The sequence below is a fragment of the Lampetra planeri genome, chromosome 46, assembly GCF_965212315.1.
Source record: "Lampetra planeri chromosome 46, kcLamPlan1.2.h2, whole genome shotgun sequence".
NCBI lineage: Eukaryota > Metazoa > Chordata > Hyperoartia > Petromyzontiformes > Petromyzontidae > Lampetra > Lampetra planeri.
In genome coordinates, this window is record NC_136152.1 from 2,823,077 (window position 1) to 2,844,955 (window position 21,879).

At 47.2% G+C, this 21,879-nt stretch overlaps 1 protein-coding gene across 1 annotated transcript in view; it reads right to left on the bottom strand.

Annotated features, from left to right (window-relative positions):
• The window catches only part of LOC144733318 (uncharacterized), a 201,448-nt gene that overhangs the window by 71,722 nt on the left and 107,847 nt on the right, over nucleotides 1-21,879 (bottom strand). The window contains exon 9 of the mRNA XM_078615154.1: nucleotides 2,278-2,384. Within this exon, the coding sequence (XP_078471280.1) occupies nucleotides 2,278-2,384 (107 nt within the window). The remainder of the gene's footprint in view (nucleotides 1-2,277; nucleotides 2,385-21,879) is intronic.

A 21,879-nucleotide genomic window follows, 5' to 3' on the forward strand; every position in this document is an offset into this window, starting at 1 on the left:
GGGAAGGGGAGGGTGGGGAGGGTGGGGAGGGTGGGGAGGGGCTGGGTGGGGAGGGTGGGGAGGGGCTGGGAGGGGAGGGTGGGGCTGGGTGGGGGGTGGGAGGGGTGGGGCTGGGTGGGGAGGGGCTGGTCACCCCGTGGTGCCCTTATAAACTCAACGTTTAACCTACTCACGCCGGCTTGTGCCCGCCCTCACAGTCGGGCATATTCGCGGAATACACCACGCCGCCGTTGACCCTGGCCATTGACCGAGCAACCCAACGTTCCTACCAGCTCCCTCCGCAGGAGGAATGTGTTAATGCGCGCTGCAATTTTGCCGCACGGCTCGAGTTCGCGTGACGGAAAACACATCAAGAACGTGCCGTGAATGAGCGGTCACATGATCGTCGGGCCCATAAGGGGGCGTTCAGTACGCACTGTGTGTCGCTGAGAAATAATGTAATGCAAAATAATCGACAGTGCCGTTGTGGAGAACGCATTTCTGTTGAGTTATGGCTTATATAATTTCGCTTCAGATCATTTAAAGTAATGTGTTATGTAGTAACCTCGCGCCGAACTGAGACCCCCAAAATCTTGCCTGTCAGATTGGCAGTTCACCAGCACTGATTCAAGTCTGACTCTGCTGATGAGACACTGCATGTGGAAACCGGTCCAGTTTGCTTGTCTTGAAACACTGCTGTTGATCTTACGCACTCCCAGAAGGCCACACTTTTATTAACGTGGAGACATGGATACAGCAATGAGATGTACTCATTCATGTATCCATATTTCTGCTAATTTATATTGCTAATCTAGAATTCATGATTCTCCTTTGTTTAGAAATTAATATATGTTTTATTCTCTTCTTAGAAACTTGCTTGGGGTTCTTGGTCTCCCATCGTGTTCACTATTGCCTGATTTCACTTTAAGACCAAGAATATATACATGAGTTCAACTTAACATTGCATTCAAAATGTAAGGCCTGAGTTAATGCATTCCACATAAGGCATCATTAAACATTTCGCAGCGTTTATGAACATTACCTGTGACTTGCAGGTCACGTTGCATTTTATCGCCTGAAATTATAAACATCGGAGGGTAAATCACTCAAAGACCCACAATATCATCATGGAGCACTGCCCCTGATGCTCCTGGAGGCTTTATAACAAGCACCGCCTTGTGGGATGTCAACAGTGGTTGATGGGACGAACCCCAGTAAGCATGCAACGTTGGACTCATTTTGGCATGTGGCTCAGACCATTAAGTCCACGTTGGCCCATGTTTTACTTGGAAGCCACCTCAGAGAAGTGGAGAGACCACTGCAAGGAGATACCGGTGTGACACAAACGGTCAATGTCAACAGCTCAATGGCCTAGAAGAATGATAACTGTGGTTGTCCTATGCCCTATGGACAACCTGGTTCCCATCATGATAATGTGGAATTTCCACCACTGACTCAGAGCCACCAATTGAAATGAGCATGGCTCTATTGCTCGTGGTTGTCCCATGGAAGACCTGGCTCCCGTCATGGTAGTGTGCAATTTACACCACCACTGGCCCAGAGCCACAAATTTAAATTCGTGCCACCCCACTGCTCGCTAAAGAAGGACACTTTGATTGTGGCTTGACTGGCAGCTTGCGCAAATGGCTCTGCTTCAATATGATTCGTTTAACACGTAGGATTTCGCGACCAATAATCAGTATGGTTAACGGCATGAAAAAATAAACGCAAAATTAGAACGCTCTATGCTTTACACATTCACAAATCGACACGTTAGTTCATGCTATGTGTTTAAGCTGCAAACCCTAGCTCGGGCTTGACAGCCCATGTATCCGCTAGGATTGGTAATATAAATACTCTTTTGTGGGAAGGAAGCCGTGTTTATCCTTTATAAAGTCTGGCTCATTTCACGGTAAAGTGGATTCCCAGGGCCGCTGAGATTTGGACTGCCCAGTGCTTTGTTTGAGTGGTGGGATATTTTGACTTTCTATTCCTGGGATTTTGACATTTTAATTTAAATAATTTCCGCCAAAACCTAGCTGCTGAACAGCCACTATTTTCGCAAATCTCAAGAACGTACACCATTTCAACCGTGTGTTTCACATAATAGTAATGCAAATTCTAAAAGTTTCATAAGACTGTTGATTAACACGGTTGGCTACGTACGGTGCGAATCTTCGACCTAGAAACACACGTGCATTAAACACGCAGATAAATAAATCATGCCATTCTGCAGAAAATGTAAATTTTCTCAAACACAAGTCAATGGCAGTGCGCGCGCGTAATTATTCAACTTACCTCGATGCTTTCCGCGTGGATCGAATACTCCAGGACTTCCTGGCCATCCGATTGGCTGCCAGACCACGGAGACATCCCATTGGCTTGCACCAGCACATGACTCCAGCCTAGACGTGGAGCAACCGAGATTGAAATGATAACCTCCTGTCTGTCCGCCCCATCTCATCCCTGTTGACACAAATGGGCCCGTTAAACGGTCATGCCAAAGTAGCTTAAGGCTGCTAACTCAATACCTGTGCCAATTTACGATAAGTTTGTGAAAGTTTAAATTATGTATGCCAAGGGATGCAATGTGGTTGAACCGCAAGGCATGATGTGAAAGCTCCCACAATAATAATAATAAAAAGTACATTTGACATTCTCATCATTCTTCAAGCGCAAGGATATTACAAAGGGTTGATTTTAAACAGAAGAGTACAGAATAGTCTGCCAGTGGGCTTGATGTTATTCAGTAATTTTCCCGATTAAGATTGGATATTTACATTTTGGAGGTCAGCACACGTGGTCGTCTGTTTTCAAATTATCGCAGGATCTTTAATGTCCACTGTGGGGAAGACTGTATTGTTTGGTTGTTTAATACACGCGCAGTATTAACCAGGGCGGCCGCTGTATTCAAACCGTCGCAACCCCTTCTTGTCGTGGGAATGCAAGTTGTGGTTAATTCGAAATTTAACATGGACAGGGTTTACGACGTGCATGTTATGTCCGTGATCTGACCCAAAAAAATTATTATGAATGTGATTGATTTTGTTCGTAAGGTTAAGTTGTTATCATTGTTTGATATCTTTGTGCAGATAATTCTCTCCGAGTCTCAAGACTCGTTTCAGGAGGGTCTTGCTCGGATGTTTGTCTTTGTGAAGCTTCTATTTTGGGGGAAAAACTGTCGTGCCCAGATGATTTTAAACATTTGGCATATGTGATTCCTCTTGTTTAGAAAATAATATATTAAGGTCTGCGATGTTGAACATTTTAAGCAAATATTAGACTTCTGTGGTTTGCTATACTTTTTCAAAACTAATTAAAATCTGATATTTCTTAATCAAAATTACAGTATACAATACACCTTGACAGATAGTAATGAGAAAATACCTCAGCGTGGATATGTTACTGAACTCAGGATTTCCCAATCATTTTTGTTGTTGTGACATTTGAGAATTGAATATGTGATGCTGCCACCACAATAAAATAACGTGCAATTAGTTAAGACTCGCAGCTTTAAGCAACCAAAAACTATTGCCTAATTATAGCCACCATAAAAAAATGCCATTATAAAAGTTTTTGAGTTAGATTGCATAAGTGTGTCTTTAAACCCACCACCACCCGACACAACCAATTCTTAAGGTTGGTCACGTAAACAGAACGTGCCAAATCGTTACTAGTACAGCACGCCGGTGTGTTGGAGAGTAAACCCACAACATTTACAATTACAAACTGAAATTAACAAGACTGAAGGTGTGTAAAGGAGATAGGAATTAGGCCTCTTTGTTCAAGGCACGTGTTACGTTGTCATTCGGGCTGAGAAAGTTTGAGAAAGCATCTGATGCCTGTCGTTAAAGAGGTGACAGAGCAGGGCCCGAGTTGAACAGGTGGCAACTTTTCCGCAATGATTTTCCCTGCAACAATGATCACGTGAATTTTCATCCGTTTTTAACCTTGAACTGCGCTGATAAAAGGAAGCAAGGTTGGTTGGCTTGAGATTGCAACTCCCGCTATGCAATTCGATTCGAAGTCGTTTTGAAATGCGATTGGCTGAAATGAGGTCGTCATTGGCAACACGTCTGCAGAAATAAAAAAAAATGGCTGCTAATTCCGTTTACGTGGGAAATCGTGCACGATTCTTTACAGTCGAATTCAGGTCTACTTATTTAAATACGTAAAAACTCAAAGCGTTCATCAATAACACTGTGGCCTTAAAATGTTAAATATAGCAGCACGTAAGTGGAGTACATATACATGTCGTATTTATGTGCTTTGAAGTAGGAGCATTGCCCAAAATGTCGCCTATTATATATTTGTACTCTTTAAAGCAGTGTTATTGACGAAAGAGTTCAGTTTTTGCTGTTTATGCTGATGCACTACTGCCAACGCAGTATCACAAATGTTATTAAGGTACTTAATTTTATATACAGCATTGTATTATTTTAATGATAAAGTGTTCCTTTAGCGCCACATAGTTTGTTATATAGCATGGGTAGACCACAATTCCTTGCCTAGACCCTTGATGAATTTTAGGTCAGCTCTTTAGCCAAGGGAATTTTGTAATTTTAATATAAATTAGTGTATTTAGAATCAGAATTTTGATTGTTAAACGGTCTTATTGGTTACTCAATATCTACTTTTAGGTAACTATTCGTCTGCCAAATGTACAAACTGTTACTCAATAAATATATGCAACGTGTCATTCTTATCATGCCCTGATATCAGTCTCTAACTCTTATTATCCACTCCATCTCTCAACCGGCCTCTGTTTTTATGTGCTATGACGAAGAGCCATTCGCTGAAATATCGCCTGTTATATCTTTTTTTCTTTTAAGGCCACAGTGTCATTGACGAACGCGTTGAGTGTTTTTGTTATTTGTGTTTTTGCCCCATTGCCATTGCAGTGTCACTAAATAACTTATTAATCTCTGGGCTGGGGCAGCTAGGAAAGACAGTCAGGTAGGTAGATACAATATTGGGCCTGTCCTCGCGTCTACTGAATTAATTAATCATTATAATTATGGACTTAGCTTGGCTAGAATGGCTTAATAATGTGCAAATTGTTACAGTGAATAAAAGAGCAATGCATTTATCATGTTTGACCCAAGCTTTTCTCAACATTTGGATAATGCAGCAATAATTAGATGCAGTAGAGACGGCCAGCGGAATTGATTCGGTTATTCGCGAACCACACCTTCTGTACCCCTAAAACCAACGCTTATGTGATTGAAGCTGCCTAGTTGCGAATCCTCGCGCAACCTTCACTCCCGTGGTTGCGAAGAGCGTGCTTGCCCATTCCCAAAGTACCTGCGGACATGGGGCTCTCTACTCACTTCCGTTGGTTTGAGAAGTGTGCATGGTGCATTTGCAAATCTCAAATGAATCTCGAACTTCCGAGCAACTCTACCACGGTGCAGACAGGGTGCAGCGTTTGACTTGTTAACTCCCTTGCCTGGTGTCCAGGAGGTCGTGGGTTTGATCCTGACACCTGCTGTATATTTGGAGTTTGTATGTTCTCCCCGTAGCCACGTGGATTATTCTCCGGGTCCTCCGGTTTTTACCCTCCACATTGAAAATCAACGTGCGTTCAGAGTATTTGGCTGCTATACATTTCCACGTGATGGGCCACTTCCCTGAGCTATCATTTGTGACCAGGTTGCTTCTGAAAAAAAGAGCTCAGCGGGCCTTACCTGGTAAACAAAGAATAGTTTCAGTTTAACGTCAGGTGAACGCAGCGGCGGCAGCAGCAGCAGACGCCGTGGCGGCGGTGAGTGAGAGAGCAAGACGAGCAGAGGAGGCTTACTTTTGCAGGCCGAGAGCGCACTTAGCAGAGGGCACCAGAGAGGCGCAGCAGCCGGAGCGTTTAGTCATGCCTGTGGAGGGTGAGGTTAGAGCTGGCAGCAGGGCAAAGGGGCTTGTTAGCAGCCGATCCGCAAGGGTGGCGCGAGGTCGCGGAGAGGAATGGATTGGGCGGGTGAGCGGAGTCGTCCGCTGGGGTCAGCGCTCCCGCTGACCCCCCCCCCCCCCCCCCCGGCACATTGTCCGATTCACGCCGCATGCACACAGTTCACTCCGTTGACCTGATCACCGCTACATGGCTCCACGGTGGCGGGATGTTAACTCCCCCACCTGGTATGCAGGAGGTCGTGGGTTATATTTAACTTTTTTCTTTTACTTTTAACCAGGTAAGGCCCCCACTGAGCAATGTAGCTCTTTTTCAGAAGCGACCTTGCCACAAATGATAGCCCAAAGAAGCGGCTTATCGCGTGGAAACTTGTAGTGGCCAAATAATCAAAGCGCGTGACGTTGATTCTAAATGTGGAGGGAAGAAACCGGAGGACCCGGAGAATAATCGACTCGAACATGCAAACTCCAAATATACAGCAGGCGTCAGGGCTGGGATCAAACCCACAACCTCCTGTATACCAGGTGAGGGAGATAACATCTCGCCACTGTGGCGATCCATTCGATCCCAACCCTGACGCCTGTATATTTGGAGTGTGCGTGTTCTCCCCGTAGTCGAGTCAATTATTCTCCAAGTCGCCCGGTTTTTCCCTCTACATTTAGAACCATGCCTTTAGAGTATTTGGCTGCTAAAAATTAGCCACTTCGTTGAGCTATCATTTGTGGCCGGGTCGCTTCTAAAAAAAGAGCTATAGAGCTCTGTGGGCATTACCTTGTAAAATAAAAGAAAAAGAAAAACAGTTAAATGGCAGCGTGGATTTCAGTGGTGTATGCAGCTCACACGACTGAGATTAAATCACCCAAAATGTGCCCAACATTATCAGGCCTCAGAAGCTGAGCAGGTTTAAGCCTGGCCAGTGCGCGCATAGGTGACCACCACGTGCGAAGGGCAGGTGCAGTAGGCGTAGCGGGCAGCAGAGGGCAGTGCAGAAAAAAAAATCCACGTGGTGTTCTGTACCCCCCCCACTCCACCTTCACTGACCAGCGTGTGGCAGTATGGTCAGTTAGCCCTCACGGTCTGCAAGGTATGGAGAGGCAGTGGATCATCCAGCAGTGGATTGACAGCGAAAGAGGCCTATGCGGACAGGCAGCTAACGGCGGCGCATGCTGTCACGCATCATCATTTAAAATAGCCGTGCGTGATATAATAACCCCACACGGCGCAGATCGATGCACTGTGCTTTCAAATGACGTTCGTCCTTCGCACGTGGTTTTTGCCACCACACGCACTCCACTTTTACTGCAAGGTGAGACGCGCGTGACCTGTAGTACCTTTCCAGTGGTAAAAACGATGGCGTGCACTTATCCATAGCATTTACAACGGTGCTAAATGGCACGCAAATCCCTGTGTTTATATACGCAGAATGGGAATGTAAGGACACGCCGCAACATGTGTTTACAATAATTCGTTAGGAAAATGGAACACGCAACATAGTTTACGCGATTAATCAGTTTATACGGTTACACAGTTACACGGAGCCCAGTAAGCATGCTGCAATGACGCCAACAGCTGGATTGTGGTTTGAATCGTTGGAATCAACGTTTGCCAAATGTTCGCCGAAACGTTTGCACGTCGACTGAGTGTGCACTGAAGCGGGGTTTCACGTCTACCCGAAGGCAGTCACTTTTAGTGTGCATCCAGTGAAGTTTGTGACGAGCTTCGAGACTTGCTTTTGTTAATTCAGAAAAAACGCAGAGAGACAAGGGGACAAATGCAAGTCGCATTGCCAGAGTCTGCTTCGTTTGCTTCCTTATCTTACGATTTAAACTATTTTTTTTATTTTAGCAGGTAAGGCCCACTGAGCTGTACAGCTCTTTTTCGGACACGGTCTGGCCACAAATGATAGCCCGACAAAGTGGCTCATCACGTGGACATTCATAGCAGTCAAACACTCTAAACGCTTGACGTTGATTCTAAATTTGGAGGAGGTAAAAACCGGAGGGCCCGGAGAAAAATCCACGCCACCACGGGGAGAAAGAGACAAGCAAACTCCAAATATACAGCAGGCGTCAGGGTCGGGATCGAACCCACGACCTCCTGTATACCAGGTGAAGGAGTTAACATCTCCTAACCACAGCTCCATCATCATGTTTCACCAACCCCAGATAAAGTCACCGGTTTACTAAGTGTGCTTTACACCGTCTCTACCAACCACTGAGACATTCGAAATGTCATGAAAAAGTGTAAACTCAAAAATTTATTGCAGGAATTTTGTCGAGCGGAAGCTAATTTAGAATGCTTTTAAGTGCGTCTAACACTTATAACCGCAGCCAGTCCCGAGTGAGCGAGTGAATAAGCGAGGGAATTATGTGAATTCTAACGACTTTTCTAGAAGAGCAAGAGCTGAAATTTTTATCAAAATATAGTCACGTGTATGTGTATATACTCATAAAATATCTGAGAACCAATGTCTTCGATATTGGCCTTCCTCCAAACATTGGGGAGTGGAAAATATTTTCAACTTTTTTTGCTATCAACCAAGGCCTAGAAAAGTTTGCATTCGCAGCTTTTCAAGAGTGCCGAATCCAAACATGACAGCAAATCTTTAAATCCTTGAACCAAACTTGCAGATTTTTCGCCCCCAATATTGGCGAAAAGAATTGTCTACGTTTTCACTGTTGAGCCTAGGCCTGCGAAAGTTCGCACGTGAAGATGTTTCAAGGACGCTTAGTTAGCGTGCGATGGAATAGTTTCAACATCTCAATTTTTCGGCCACGTTTTGGAAGGGTGTTGATGCACAAGCTGAGAGAAAGTGGGCAAAGCCTGCTACGAGTAACTAGTTGCAAATAGAATCATGTGTCGTGACACCCATGATGTATCATCCACAACCATGTGATCACATTTCAACCAATCACATTTCAGTATTATTTGCATGTATGCGTGAACGTACGTGGGCACCGCATGTCTACGCACGTGCGTTACATGTGCACGTGCGTTAGTACGCATAAACGTACATATAGTTGGGTAGAACATGTGTATGTAGCGTGGACGTGGTGAAGCATGTGGTTAATTCACTGCAATTGGAAGGGGGGTTGGTGAATCACGCAGAGATTGCCATGTTAATGAGACCTGTCGAAGCTGACATTATTTTTTATTATGAACCGAATATTTGGTTTCCAAGCCGAAACATTACTGTTTGTATCGCCAGCGTACTGTGTTTCAATCCATTGTGCTCAACCAATATTTTATTTGTAAACATCCATATACCGTACAGACGTTTGCGAGGGCTAAGGATGTCAATACCAAGGGCTGTAATAATGGGGGGGGGGGAACCTCTACGACATACTGATGATCAAGTTTCATGCATGAAATGCCAAACCCTGTAAAGTTTGGAGCAAATCCTGAGCTACCGAGCCACTGACACGTCCTTTCCTTCGAGTGCTTGCTCGCGAAAATGTGCTGACCGACGTGGAATTTTCTCCCACTCGAAGCTAAATTTGGTCGATAATTATTCGCAGCTGGCTAGAGAATGCAGACTAAGACTTAACTTTGATTTACAAAATAACGATAGTGGTATTATTATTATTTGTTATCCAGCCATGAGAGGAGGCTGAGACAGAGCACTTTTGACTCCTGATCGGAAGTTTCACGAGTACAACTCCCAGTCCAGGGTTGACTCAGCCCATCATGTCTCTTGTGTAAAAAATTAAAGTGAGTACCACTTCGTGGTGAGTCAGCGGTGGTTGTTCTATGGGATATGATGGCTCTGGCATGACAATGTGGAAGTTCCTCCATTGGCAAGGCACCACGAATGCCCCATGCTCATTTGAGCCTCTCTATACACAACACGGTAATATGTGTGATCATCATAGCAATGAGTCTCTGCCACAATTGCGAACGCCTTATTCAAGCTCCATGTAATCCGAGGCTCTGTAAACACGCGATTACATGTGTCCGTGACAAGATTTGTTGACACTGTTACTCATTTTGTGTTATCAAGCACCGTTTATTGTTTATCCCGTTCACAGGAAGTCCTGGCGTGGGTTTCGGGTAAATAATTTGTCGTTTTTTTGCATCTTGTTCATTTGCACATTCCCACCCAGCAATGCCCTCTCGCTGCCGCCACTGCCGACGTCCTGGGCCGTAGCTGCACCACGAACTGCTGCAATGTTCGTGCGAATCCATGTTACATACCTCTTGCGCGCATGCAAAATTCTTGGCCATAATTTAAGACGTAAGACTGTGGCTTTTGTCGCGGTGTTGGTAACTGCTTATTGGCGAGTGTGTGCGGTGCCAACCTCAATGGCCGATTGTTATCAGCGCTTGCCTCGGCAGTCTATAGGCCCAAGAGGGGGAACTTTGTGCGTGAGCGTGTGGTGGTGGTGTTGTTGTGTGTTCCAGTTAACTCGACACACGAGCAGGGGAAGTGCTGTTGGTATGCATCCGCCAAGGCCCTCACGGAACCTTCGGCAGTGGTGCGGCCTGCATCACGCGCGCCTGGTACACCGTTGTTCTGCCCAAAGGAGATGGTGACCGGACCGATTCCACCGGACCAGCTGGTCAGTTTAGGCTTCGTGTTGATCTTATTTCTCCTTGTGAATGGAGCTTGTCTGAGATTATTCTGGCACCTATGTTTGTCTTCCGAGCAAAGATGCAGAAACTTCGGTCGATTGATACGTGAAGCTTAACCCTTTTTCGTTCCGATGACATGTATGTACGTGTACGTCATCCGTTTTTCTCACGATTCCGTTCCGATGATGTACGTGTATGTAGATGTACGTCATCGAAACGGAACCGGAAGAAAACAAATATTAACTTTGTCGGTACTGAGGCTCCCGGAAGGCCATGCAGGAGGGCGTGTGGTACAGTTTGGCACCAGCTATCGTACAGTGCGGTAGTGTCGCTAGAGTTCTCTGTGGTGAGCGCAATGTCTTTAAAAACCATGGCACTGTGTCTCTCTAAATAAAATTTACGCTGAACCACTTGCGCTCTCCAAGATTCAGCGGTGAACGGGGACACCCGCCCTGCAACTTGCTGACGTCTCTGAACGGGAGAGGGTTAACGACTGGGCCTCCTTTAGGTTGACTTCGTCTACAATGAGGGTCTGGTGCAGTGCAGTCGTAAACATCAGCACTGGGCAATGCGTCGGCTATGCAAGGTGCGGACACACCACACCCTGGTGTGGTGTGTCACACTTGGCAGACGTTCTCTAACGGCGCTTGCAGCTCCAGCCTACGAGGATAATCCCACGTGACCTTTTTGTTCATGTGTACATTATGTTTACGACGGTGCCTATCTCTAAAAAATAATCCCTTATTCACCCGGGAAGGCCACGCCGAGTCCACGGACTCTCATGAGCGAGGGTCCTGCGGCCACATTGGGTTTTTAGTTCACAGAGGTTTTCAGCCAACTCATGAGTTGTTTCTACCAGTGGGAGGAAACAGGAGCACCCGGAGAAGAGCTATCGTTTGCGACAGCCAGGTCACTTCTCGCTATACAGCTCAGGGGGCCTGACCTGGTAAAATAAATACAAATTTGTTTAAACAGATTAGTTTGGATCGCAGGGAGCGAACAAACACACAAAGGTCCGTGTCACCATCCCCGTTAAAGCAGAGGTGTCGTACCGCCAAGCCAGCGCCTCCAGCCTCTCTGTTCACTGCAGAAGCCGAGAGAGCCGTGCTGACCTCGCATGCAAAACGACGAACACGGTGAACCCCACACCCCCTCCCCCCGCCTGCTCGCCCCCCCCCCCCGCCCCGGGATAAAGATTTCCAGGCGTCTCGCGAGGACGCCGTGCCACCGTTTGGTTCCGGGCCGGAAAAATATCCAGCGGAAGACCGCCCGTACCGCGAAGGAGCACGCGCTGGCTTGGCTCGGATGTGAGTGGGAAAGGGTTGTTGTTGTTGGTGTTATCATTATAATCGTAACAACGGCCAAGCGGGCCGGACCCATGTCATTTCGGAATCGATACCGGCTAAGTCTTGTTCCCATGAACCACACGGCCTCACCCCCCTCGGGGTTCCACCCCCTCCTTCCGTCCCCCCCCCCGTCCCCCCACTTCTCCCTCGGCGATTGTGGATGTGCCGGAAGGGTGGCCGCATGGCCGTGGACGTGAGGAATCCGAAAGCCTCTCGCGCTGCTTGGAGGGGGGGGGGAGAAGGAGCCTTTGCGGAGTTGAGGAGGAGAAACGTGGATCGTGAAGTGGAGGGGGTTAGAAACAAATGGGTGATGTGCACTGTTACGTGGAGATGGAGAGCGAAAGAAAATGGAGGAGAACAAACACATTAATAAGTTAAAAGAAGAGCAGCGGCAGAAAGGTGACCACTCAACACAGCTTTATTCCAACAGAACCTCAGTGTACAAGAGAAATAAAACATCAACGCACGGCAACATGGTGTTCACAATTGTTTAGAAATGACAAGACGGCTCAGATTATTTGTTAATCGCAGTGCAGAGAGAGAGAGGGAGGGGGGAGCAAGGAGACTGAGCAGAAATCTTTGTCGGTCGGAATCTCGCCGGACCTCACTGCAGCACCTTCGACGGCTTAAAGGTCACGACCCCGACCGTGGATCGAGGAGGCCTACGTCAAATCGCTGTACTCCTCAATTAAAGGTTCACCGAAATTCACCACCGAGTTGCCTCCCAGTGAATGTTACGAACTGAGCTCCGTGATGGTGCCGAACAGCTACGGAAGGCCGGATATTTCTCCGAAAGAAAAGACGCCCCAAGCTTTGTGCAACCGTTTTTCTGACTCAATCGGTCGTTTAAAAAAGGGATTTGTATTTATTTATTTTTAAATGAAAAAACGTAAATTCTCAAACGGAGCTGAACTTATTTATTTGATTTCCGTGTGCACGTTGAACTTCTTTTGCGCCCTACGTGGCCAACCGTGCGGTGCCGGGGAAGGACAGCGAGCGCGATGTTGCGGGCGGCTGGGCTGATGGAAAGCAGTGGCCCTGACAGAGCCGAGGAGAGCCAAGTCTGAGTGAAGCACGTTCTGCTTCGGAAGCCACGGGCATTGCTCGTGGCAGCGTTATTTATAGAAAATTCCCACCAGGAAAGATTCAAAGCTTTTGTTCAGGATAGTCCTAACAGCGTTGGCATTTGTGTCCAGTGCCGATTACAGGAAAGGTCTCGACTGGTTTATATTCAACAATGTACACGTAAAATATTAAGTTGAATTTCTTATTTTATTGCAAACGTTGGCCGAATGTGCTATGCACAGCAAAGGACACAAACCGACTCGGGATGACAGCCCATTTGATTTGCCATCACTAAAACCTCTCCGCATTTGAGTTCAGGATTTCAGCCACCGGCTCAGCCGTAGCCTTACACCAGCCCAGCGTAAAGCTAACGTCACGAATTTAACCCAGAAGTGCCTAAGGTACGAACGCCAGAACCTTGGGAAAGAATCCCGGGATACCCACTCAAATTTTGGATCGACAGAGCATCTGAATGCCACCGTATCTCTACGCGCAGCGGTTGCTGGTAAACAGTCCAATTCGGATAAAATACAAAACTTAGCACCCGCGAGCCACTCAGGTCATCATACGGATGGACTGGCTCCCGCCATAGGAATGTGAAAGTTCCACCTTCGGCTCAGGGCCGCCAACGGAGAGAAGCACCGCCCTTGCCCTCTATCTAAACTAGACTATTTTTTATTTTATTTTACTCTGTTAAGCCTCACTGAGCTATCCGACTTGATGCACCCACCCACGTGGCCTCGGCAGATTCGTCGAGTTTGATATTCTGGGAGCTGAACGAGACGTAGCCACGACCACGCGCGTGTACCACGCCAGTGCTGCACCGGGATTGGGCGAGTCCGACGAGAGTAACAGAAGCAGCAGCAGTAGCAGCAGTAGAGCAGAAAGGGGGATGGGGGGGGGGTACGATGCGGTGGGTGGGCATTCCAGACGGCCCCCTGCCCAAGCCGTTCCACCCCCACACCATCCACCCACGAGCACACGAGCGAGCGAGCGCGCGCGACGGCGCAAGCGACCCACAGGCAGAATGACAAGCGTCGTCCGAGCCGGCGTTAGTCACGAAATCCTCAACAAGGCACCAACCGCGCGCGCAATGCAACGGCTGCGCTAGCCGCGAACGTCGCGCAGTTCGCAGGCCAGATGCGTGCGGCACCGCAGCAGCAAATCTCACCAAGTCGAGTGGGCGTGCGTGCATGGGTGCGTGCGTGTGTACGCGTGTGTGCGCGTGCGTGCATGGGTGCGTGCATGCGTGGGTGCATGCACGTGCGTGTGCGTGTGCGTGCGTGGGGGCGTGCATGTGCGTGCGTGCACGTGCATGTGCGTGTGCGTGCGCGTGCACGTGCATGTGCGTGTGCGTGCGTGCACGTGCATGTGCGTGTGCGTGCGCGTGCACGTGCGTGTGCGTGCGTGCGGCCGCTGCTGCTACCCGTGATGAGCGACATTCTTGTTGGCCCATCGCGGGCCCGAGATACGACACCGTGGGCTGAACGGCGGCTCGGATGGCTCGCGCCCCGCGCTCGCAGCCACAAAGCGACGGGAGTGGGAGTGCGATGCCCGGTGAGGGTGCAAGCTGAGCCCGCCGTGAGTTTCGAGCGAAGTGAAACGCTCCGTGCGAAGTCGCCAGCGGTTGTGCGGTTAAGGTGCGACTGGGAACCCCCTCCCCGTCATAGCAACGTGGAATTTCCGTAGCTGATTTCAGGACAGGCAATGAAGATGAGCACCATGTACACGGCATTCAAAAGTGTACATACACAGTACCGTATACTGTATAAGCAAGGGAAACAAACTTGCTAGAGCATAAACAGTGTGTATGTGCTACACTGACATACATACACACGTGCATATCCTGTACACATAAAAGATAGTTTCAAAAAGGTGTTGCGCCAAGTCTTCAAATCTTAAAATAATAAAATTCCACGTCATAAAAGATCCACTAATGACATTCCAAGGATCTACATCACACAAGAGCTAAAAAAAAAAACTTTTGTAAAATCCAGAAACGAGCAATATATTCCTCATCAATGACGATTGCCCGATGGATAACCCAGCTTACACCACGGGAATATGGAATTTCCACGGCTTGCGCAGGGCCTCTGACAGAGAAGCCACGTGCTCACGCGAGCTGATCCTATTATCCACGGGGGTCACCCGATGACTTTACTCATCTTAACCGCGGGCAAACATTCGTGGGAAATAGGCGTCTCAGATTCACAGATTATCCCACTTCATAATTTTATAATGAGAGGAAAGCCGGTTTCATTGACTCAGCACCGACAAGCGGCGCCTTAATCGATCGGGGCTCCCCGAGCCGAATTCCACATTCACATGGCGGGAGCCAGTACCTCTGGAGGTTCACCACTTTCGGTTTTGCCCACAATGAGGGGCTCTCGCGTGATTGGGAGAACGATGACTTGGGTTTGACCTCGTGACCTTCAAATTGTTTCCTCAAACCACAGCACTGTCCAGGCAGTTAAATAGCTGCATAATATCTAAGTGTAAATTTAACAAAACAAAGTAACTTTATTTGACGAAGGAAAACCCCGAGTCTCAGAGGAGGCTCCTGCATTGGGATGTTTGGCCAATTCTTGAATTTGTATCGCACAATAAAGGCACGTGGAGTGCCGAGAGAAAATCCGCGCACACAAGAGAAGAGCGTTGTTCGTGCGACGCACCAACAGGTCCGCAACCTGCTCGCTGTACTGCCTACGAGGGTCACCTCTCGCCTTCCTGCAGGCGAAAGTCTCACACATGCGACGGTTCCATCTGTGTGCGATCCACCAACCCCCCCCCCCCGCCCCCAAATTCTAGTCACTGGGCTGTGGGCATTGTGCCACCACGTTATAAATATGGAAATGCTGCACGATGCCACACGTTTAAAACACCTGTCACGTTTAAAGTTTGACAACGCAGCGTGTTGGTGTTGCAAAGTAATGGTGCTTTGACCACGCGCTCTTACAACTGATACCCAGATTTTGGCGGAGCCAGGATTTTCAGGTAAGGGGGGGGCAACCCCTCCAGCAATGAAAAATGATAGGAGTTGTGAGCAAGTAAGGACTTGTCCCTTGCTTTTTATTCGACGCGTGTGCGGCGATGGCGCAGCCATCGATCGAGGGTCGAATTCGAACCGCGTCGTGTGATCGGCATCGCGCTCGCTGAAGGTGTTGATGCCTTCAGGGAAGTCGTGTACTGTATACGCAACTGCGCACAATTCTGAGTCACTTATAACCGCTTTGTCGTTACTCATTGCCAATTATGGACTCAGACTATTGTCCGATCATCTCATAGAGTCCCTGGCACATAATAATATGCTACACTGTGGCAGTGGGGGTCGCAAAATGCCGATTTATTACTAATAAACCCCAATGATCCGATCGAAATTAGGGATTTCGATCAGATCATTGGGGGGGTCACGTGCCACCCCCCCCCCCCCCCACTGGCTCCGCCAGTGCACGTATGTACATATGGTCAATATAGGTGTACATACATGTATGCACATGTGTGCACGCATGTAACCGCACACGGCGTTGAGCACACAGAGAATACAAGGTGCTGTCATGATGCATTATCAACCCCAACATTGTGTTTCACTCTTCCTGCTGCACACAAGTGTATACAGACAGATTCTGTGCAAGTGTCTACACATATTCTTGTGTACACACGTGTATATGTGTCTGTGTACACACGTGTGTGTACTTTATACATATACACCCCGCGTACACACGTACACATATTTAAAAATATGCGTACGTTGCAATACGCGATGTAAAATAAAATGGAGTCGAAAAATAGCGGGCAACCACACAAAATGGCGACTTCCAACGTGGCAGCACGAAGCGGAAAACAGCGACGGCCTCTGGGTGAGGCCGCCGTGCGTGCCGCCGCGCGCGCGTCCGAGTCGTGAGGGAGACAGAGAACAACATCCCACCCCCCGGGAAGATGACACTACAGAACTACTTCCAGAGTTGATTCCAACGGCCACCTCGAAGTTCCACACTCTATGGTCCGACTCCATATGCTTTAATAATAACCATAATAACAATAATAATAACAATAATAACCGTTATAATATAGATTTGAAGTTTTCGTGACTGCAGGGATTCATACACTTTGGTTCTTTCGGTAAAGTCACGTAGGTATAAAATTAAATTAAATCTCGACGTTTCGGGCATAATGCAAGCGTCCGTCATCAAGTGGTACCACTTCAGCAATTGTTTCTTGCTGTGGTTGTCCCACCTGATGACGGATGCTTGTGTTGCGCCCGAAACATCGTGATTTAATTTATTTCATTTTATACCTACGTGACTATACCGAAAGAACCATAGAGTATGAACCATTATAATAACCGTAAAAATAACCATAATAATAACCGTAATAATAACCATAGCAACAACTTCCACTTGCAGTGCGCCGCCAGACAAGATTCGTTCGCTCGGGAGGCGCAAGGACCCGCTGACGAGTGAGAAAGCAGCAGGCAGGCGGTGAGCCGGCACCAGCAGTTCCCCAAGCTTTACAGTCCTCTCTCTATATATATTTAAGATGTTTTTTTTTTATCAATGAGTGTTTATACATGTGGGAGGAAACCGGAGCACCCGGAAGAATGCGAATCGTGTGAGGGAGCAACGCTCTATCCCACACAGACGGAACAGATGGGAGTCCCCATTTTTGCTGTGCCGCCTTCTCCTGGCGTTTCACAACATTCGTGCGACCCACCAACCCTCGCTGCCTCCAAGCTGCTGCATTACAGGCCACGTGTGTAGATACCGCCAATTGTATGATGCTTACGTACAATACTGTGTTTCTGTAATCCAATTATGGCAGGTATTAGTACTCAGATTTGTGAAATAAGAAAAAAATCGGATTATTTCTTAAGATTACTTTAGTTTCAGAAAAAAACTATTGGGTCTATAATCAAAAGGAGGAATCCATGGCGTTAAATCAGCTTGGTCTTTACTTTGCCTGTGTGGATTCATTTCATATTGTGTCTTTTGTCAGAGTATGAATTACCTTTTTTTTCATAACGTTATGATTGAGTGATACTGCCAAGTCTACTTTTTCTTTAGTTTTCTGGAGGCCAGTGAAATATTGCTTTCTGCAATCGAGCACTGTAGACCATTACATTGCCTTCAAATCAATGTGCAAGTTCTAAACACCTCGCCACTGCTGCCATCAACATTGCCCGATAGTAGAAGAATCAGAGGGTCGTGAGCTCATCTCCTCGTCACAGCTCTTCTCGGTCGTTCATCCTCTCGGGATCATGATGTCACAATAGATCATGATGTCACAATGTCCATATAGGAGGTCGTCTGGTCGTGGGTTCGATCCTGACCCTGACGCCTGCTGTATATTTAGAGTTTGCATGTCTCTCTCTCTCCCCGTGGCCGCGTGAACTTTTCTCTGGGGCCTCCGGTTTTTTCCCTCCACGTTTAGAATAAACATCACGTGTTTAGAGTATTTGGCCACTATACATTTCCACGCGATAAGCCACTTTGTTGAGCTATCATTTGTGGCCAGCTCGTATCTGAAAAAGAGCTGTTATAGTTCAGTGCGCATTACCTGGTAATATAACAAAATCATTTTGTTTAGTTTTTATTTCAAATCCGAGTCACAGATAGTCTCGGTCCTTCGTACTTCCAGGGTACGTAACATAAGTACAGATTGTGGGGCATCTATAGTGGCTCTCCTATGGAGAGGCTGCCTCCCACCATAGGAATGTGGAATTTCCACCACTGCGACGGAGATTAGAACCGTCCCTGGCTTTAACAACAGACTCATATACCGTTCTGTATAGGGATCAATTGAAATATATCACTCGCCTTGGCTGGGAATCGAACCCTGGTTTATAGTGCGCTGGTGCAAGGCACCACCTAGGTAGTGGCCTTCCTTCAGAGGGCACGGACGCAGAGAGACGGTAGGCCGAGAGATTTGACTGACACGGTTGGAGAAGACATCGTGCGTCGTAATGTTTTTCTCTGTTCCACTCTCTTTGTAAGTTTGAACAGAAACGATTTCAACATGTTACGGTTTTCCATCAGCCGACATTGGGGAGGGTGAAAATAAAATAAAATAAACTGCAGCCGTTATGTTTCATAATAATCATCATAATAATTTAGAATTTGTAACGCACACACCGTTCTCACTCACTCCCAGAGAGAGATTCGGAGGCTCAGGAAGCCACAGATGAGCCGCAAGGCAACCAGAACTGGCATCGGCATTTGCCCAAGCTCTGCCGTCCTAAATTGTGGATGCTTTGCCGACTCCATTCACGAGCGTTCATGCCCTCATTGATGACGTTAAGAAGAAGGCGATAGTCTTTAATTTATTCTAGAGAGCCTGACACACAACGTGATACAGTTCTCAGGAGGGCCCTGCGTTTGGATAAGGAGGAACTAATACTGCATTCGAGATTTTATATGCCCGACTGCCATTCACACTCCATCACGATCTCCGAAAACTGGGAGTCCCACAGCGCATGGCCCCTGCTTGATCCACCAATACCGCAGTCAAACAGCTGGATTACAGGACTAATTACAGGTAAAGAACACATCAAAGTTGGTTTAGTGTCGCCTAAGGGCAGTGCCTCGCTGTCCCCACAGTGGCCACGGAGGGCTTGTCCATACAAACTCCAGGGGCACCAGGCAACAGTAGGCAACGATGGCCAGATTGCACCGATGATTTCTAATAAGGACGAAACCGGTATATACAATTGTCTCGCTGTCCTGCTACCGTCTATCGCAATGTGGCCGCTCTGTTGAGTTGGTGGTCGAAAGCAAGGCTGTGCGCTTCTACACGAGCGCTTCCAGCGATGTCACGCGACATGCAAAGCATGATGGGAGCACTGCTCCCACGTGCACAACTACAGGGAGCTATGAGAATGAGTACTGCGGGTTTACAGGCATGCGCCACTCCACCCAGTCACTCCACCACGTCAACGGTTATTTACAAAGTCTGCTTCGTGAATTTCTTAAATGAAAACTGAGTACGACGGGTCTTTTTTAATTGATGCCATCACTCTGAGCTACCATCCTCGAACAGCAAAAGAATGAATGTGAAATGAAGGCAACTAACCAGCTTGAACCCACAGAGCTTGCATTAATGGGGGTCAGCAAACTGAAAGGTTCAGCGCGTGATTAAACATTCTGGATTCCACAGGACGTCTCTGCATCTTAATCTGCGCTATTTTTAACGTACACATGATCCGCAGCGGTTTCTCGCACAAATCATCTTCTGGAGAAAGCTATCGCGGTTTGTAAAACGAGATGATAATATCTTAGCTTGTGTTGCACTGCCACGCAATATTCTCGCACTCCAGAAGAGAGAGGGGACGACTCAGAGGCACGAGGAGGGAGAACCACAGACAAACGGGAATACAACAGCCAGGCAGTGAGCTTGCAACCAATAATTTCCAAAGCTCTGCGGTCCCTTATATATGAAGATGTTTTCAGCCAATGAATGAGGTTTTTTTTCTAGTATGTGGGAGCAAACCACACGTGCCAGGGCGGCAACACTCGATCCCATCCAGACGAAATCGCTGAAGCCCGCGTTGTTGCTGTACTGCCTTCTGGCGAGCCAGGGGTATGGTACGTGCCTCGACGCACAGGCACGGGGCGGAGAGTCTCACAACATTCGTGCGATCCACTAACCCCCGCCTGGACAGTTGCTGGGTTACAGGCCGCCCGTGTGTGTGTGTAGCCGCCACCTGCCCGGCAATGCAAGCGAAGAGGAAACTCTCGTTTCGTGCGATTGACGCAATTTGCCACAAATTCGGAGATACCGGTCAAGTGCGTTTTTTTTTTTTGCGAAAATGTAGCATTCCCTACGATGGATAACGTGCGCGTGTTTTACTAAGAGAAAGTGACGATGTTAGTAATCAGCTGGAATACACGCGTCCCCTTCGACACCGCTTGCAAGAATCCGCTGAGCATTCGGAAGCGGCATTTTAACCAAAACTAATTTGCGAATCGCTAAAGCGGGCACTCGCTATATATTATTTACAGAGTCATTTAGTCGACACGTTCACTTTTGTTATTAAATGGGTGCTTGCAATTCTGGTCTGACACTGGTGAGAGTAGGCCCTAAAGAAGGCTGTCTCTGGTGTAGGCCAATGAGTTTAAAAGACAATTCCGTATATTATCAGAGTGTGTTAGTGTTTTCATGTTCACTACAAGCACTGCATGTGGTTAATGCAGTAACGTGATTGCTTGCAAAAAGTTTCTGTTTGGTGTTTGAACATCTTAACACATCCCCTGTTTTAATGCCAGAAAGGGTAAAACCTATTATTATTCTTTATACTTAAAACTGTTATTCGCCACATTTATAAGAGTGCGGCTCCACCAACCGCTCACTAAATTTGGCTACGCGGAGTGATTTGCGAACGCGGCGCTTTAGAACGGCGCGTTTCATCAACGGGCGTTTCCCAAAGGACCGGTCATTGACATTAACTTTTTAAAGCGTATAAGTTATAACAATAAAAGCACAGGAGTTATGACAATAAAATGCCATACATTGTAACAATTAAAGCCCAGAATTTGTAACAATAAAAATACAGAAGTTTGAACAATAAAAGTTTCGAAATTGTAACAATAACAGTTCAGAAACTATAAGAAAAGTTTCGAAATCCAAACAATAATAGTTCAGAAGTTATAACAATTAAAGCCCACGCTTTGGATGCAATTTAGCACTTGAATGAAGATGCCTGGAGAACAACGAAACTGTTGACAACACAGGATAGCATTTATTTATTTTTTATTCCTTTCTTCCGGATGTGAGCGGCGGCGGCAGTGATGATCATTGACCATTTATTGATGCAACCCGAGGTGGTCAATGAAGGTGACTTGGAGGAGGTGGCAAAGCCAATTGCTGTTTTGGAACAACCTCGCAACCCTCACTTTACTCTGCAGATCTTCCTTCAAAATCAAATACGCTGAAGCGGAATATTCGTGCCAGATTTTCAGAATGTGATTTGTAACTTCAAAGCTCGCACCGTGTGCCAATAGTTCAAATGTGATCAAGGGACTC